At 46.2% G+C, this 3541-nt stretch overlaps 1 protein-coding gene across 1 annotated transcript; it reads right to left on the reverse strand.

Moving 5' to 3' along the window:
* Positions 1-383: 383 nt before the first annotated feature.
* LOC123124926 (serine carboxypeptidase 1-like) lies at positions 384-2971 on the reverse strand. The gene is made up of 8 exons (XM_044545475.1): positions 2590-2971; positions 2390-2497; positions 1989-2263; positions 1604-1861; positions 1330-1436; positions 1147-1233; positions 856-961; positions 384-767 (listed from the first exon to the last, which is right to left on the reverse strand). Exons 1-8 carry the CDS (start codon positions 2969-2971, stop codon positions 612-614), a joined length of 1479 nt encoding a protein of 492 aa, XP_044401410.1. The 3' UTR covers positions 384-611.
* Positions 2972-3541: the final 570 nt, after the last annotated feature.

The raw sequence follows: 3541 nt of genomic DNA on the forward strand, positions 1-3541 counted from the left end.
ATGATCATGACACTCTTGGAGAGACAATTATTTGCGTAATGACCAAGATAAGTGCAACGACGGCATTTTACATTACTTGTTTAGCCCGTGGAAAAATGATAAGATAAGATTAACCATGCATAGGGGAAAACGATCTCAACATGCAACCATGCATGGAAAAACTAGTTTGCTACTTACATTCAATCAATAGTTTACAACTATATAAAAATCAAAACAACAAATCATATACCTCTAGTTTCAATTCTCATATTATTAATCCAAATGTCCATGTTCCAACCTTATCTAAATATGTTGCAACGATTCCCGCAACAATGGATGGGGTATCATTTAATAATGGCAGGCAAGACGGTGATGTTCGGCAATTCTCGCAATAAGGCACAATATTTATCATTATTTAAGATCTTGTCATAAATTCGTTGAAAGGAAATCCATGTCCACTAGGACAAACCATTCTCAACAGTAACCGGATACAAGTAAATATTAAGCCACACGCTAAGCAAATGAACATTAAAAAATATTAAAAAACTATTGCAACTTCATCCACAGCACTTGTCATCAAGCTTGGAGCTAACGAAGACCTCTCATGGATGGAGTTTTATGGCTGTCAAGAATCACTGCTGCTCTACGTAAGGTGGGAGCATCCCATTCAGGAAGGAGCTCAACATCACCAATGCCCTCTCAGGTTGGAAGGATGGAACCAGATGGCCAGCTCCCCTCACGGAGAGGAATGTGAATCCCCCCGCGTACTGCTGAACATAGCCTCCCACCTGCAAGTGCAACCATCCTTGTAAAAACCCGCCAGTTTGAAGGTGATCTAGGATAAACACTAGCGTTCGCAATAGGGAATTTAATTACCTCCTCCTTCGCTGTCCATGGACGCCATGGGGTGGTCACAGAGAGGCCAAGGTCCTGGATGGAATACCTCGTCCCCGGAAGCGAGCACACAGTATCAAAATCACCACTGAAACATGGAGACAGGTTTGTTACTACACTAGACGATACTTTTTAAAATGTGTGAGAATATTAATTAGATTGCTCTGCGTCCTGTGATGCAGAGGCCGGGTGTGTGCTCAATGTGTTTGTATCCACTTGATGCTTCATTTTGAGTGAATAAAAGCCCCCCTTTATCGAAAAAAAGTCAGTTACCTGAATATCCAAATCGAAAGCTTGCTTTCGATCAACCATTTGATGGTTGGCAGCATAGACATTGGCGCATCTTTCCAGTTCAAGTTTCTGCATGGACGAACAAATCACATGAGTTACCTACGTGCGGGTGAAATCGATTAGCGATTAATAAGTGCATATTAAATGGAAAATGAAAGATCTTACGTGCACCCTGTCCACTTGGTCATTCTAGCGTGGAAAGCCATCTGCACCGCTGGATCATTGAGGTAGGCATGAGTAGGATAATCACTGCAGGGATCATACCCAGGTAACTGCAATTTGGAGAGAGAAAAACACCGGTTAGCTCTTTAGAACATAGACTAGTTCTTACTGTACACGTAAGAAATGTTTTCCTTTTTTTTCTCGTTTCGAAAAGGAATTCGAAAAATAAATGTTGTCCTTCATCAGAAAAAAAATACAAGAACAACCGTTGACTTACGTAGCCACTGGGGTGGTACCCTCCATTGGGCTCGTCAATGCAAACTGGAGCGTATATGTCGTAGCCATCGATGTTGCCAGCGCTGAACCCGTCAACGGCGCCATTGCATGCGGCGTTCGTAAACGTACCATCCACGCTGTCGAAGTCGCAGTTCTTGGTGATATTGGCGTAGACCTCGTCGGACATCACCGCATGGGTCCAGTAGTAGTTGATCGCCCCCTTAATGTTCCTGTTGGCATCAAGGTACGGATTTCCAACCTTCAACAAAAAATATGACAAACATCAGCGTTGAACAGAATGAAAAAATCTACCTAAAAAACAGAACGAAAAAACTATGTACAATGTTCCATTTCATCTTGGTATACAGCTAGTTAATTTGACCTACCAGGATGCCCTGAAGGTTTATGATCGTTCTGTTGTTGTATGTGTTGTGGAGCAGGATGGTGGCGGCGAGCTCCGGCACGTAGTGGCCGGCGAAGCTCTCCCCGGAGATGTAGAAGACGCGGCCCTTGTACTCGGGGAACCTCTCCAGCCATTTCACCAGAAAGACGTAGGCGTCGTCGGCGGTTCTCTCGTCTCCACTGAGATCGTAGTCCGCAGTCGTGTTTGAATAAGAGAATCCCACACCAGCCGGTGACTCGAGGAAGATCACGTTAGCCACTGCCATTATTTTTCACCAGCAAAGCATTAGTCTTGCCATGCATGCATATATATGATCACTGATACATCGAGTGCTAAAGGCAGGATTAAACTGGTAGAAAAAGCTAGCCATGCATGGGTACTTACCGTTGTTCCAGGCGTTCATGTTTCTGCTGAGGGTTTTGTTGTCCTCGGTCACACGGAAGGGGCCGAGCTCCTGCATTGCCCCGTAGCCTAGCGACGAGCATCCTGGCCCTGTTTATGCGAGATTACAAGTGTCACTGCTGTTCTAGAGAAATTTCTACAAGAGATGTTTGAGTGATCAACTTCTTGTTGATCATTCTAACCTCCGTTGAGCCACAGCACGAGTGGCTTGTCCGAGGCACCAGAGGGCGATTCGACGAGGTAGTAGAAGAGCGCGCGGCCGTTCTCCTCGTCGACGGTCACGTACCCGCCGTACTGGTTGAAGTCAACGCCCTCCGGCTGCCCGGGCAACGCCGTGATCATGTCGGCCGCCTTCATGGAGCTCTGGTCAGAGACAGAGCTCTCCGCGCTCAGGCTGCCGGCAAACCTGTCAGCTATGTTGCGCACTTTGAACGTGTCGGTGCTGTCGCTGTTCTTCCTAGACGAGATGAACTCTCTCAGCTGGGCCTCCTGAGAGGCATTGGCGTGGAGCTGCAGTGCAGCCAGGCAAATGAGAAGCAGGGAGAAGGAAGAAATGCTCTTCATCTTGGGTGAGATGGCTGTTGATCTCTGAGTCTGAGATGAGAGATATCATTGCCATGCATGGTTTATATAGGCGCCGGAAGAAGGGAAGAACACTTTGAATTACCAAGGAGCTTTGGATTCTTGTATGTGTATGTTCTTGTTTCCTCTCAAACCTTGTGAGGATCACAGCTTCTTTGCTCCGTGGAGAAGGCCGGCAATGATTGGTCGAATTGGCATTCGGCCGGGCATTGAGAGCGAAGGGTGGTGATTGGGACGTTTTTTTTTCCCGTGTAGTGTAGGATTTCAGACGGTTCTTTATCTTCACATCTCTTGTTTGGGACGATGATTTGGACTGTAACCGATGGCTATTCGTGTATGTACTCTGTGCTGTGTGCTCCCGTCCCTGGCATATGCTTTGGTGAGATGTACGACAGCGAGGAAATTTCCATTTCAATGTTCGCGGGTGCCAAATGGACCTCTATGCAAGAAAGCTTGTGTGGTGGACGTTTAAATAAAGAGAACGATAAAAACGCTTACGTACGTACGCTTCACAACCTCCGGTGCAAAGAATTTGTGATGCTAAGCTTTGAG

This window comes from Triticum aestivum, chromosome 5D (assembly GCF_018294505.1).
Source record: "Triticum aestivum cultivar Chinese Spring chromosome 5D, IWGSC CS RefSeq v2.1, whole genome shotgun sequence".
Classification (NCBI taxonomy): domain Eukaryota; kingdom Viridiplantae; phylum Streptophyta; class Magnoliopsida; order Poales; family Poaceae; genus Triticum; species Triticum aestivum.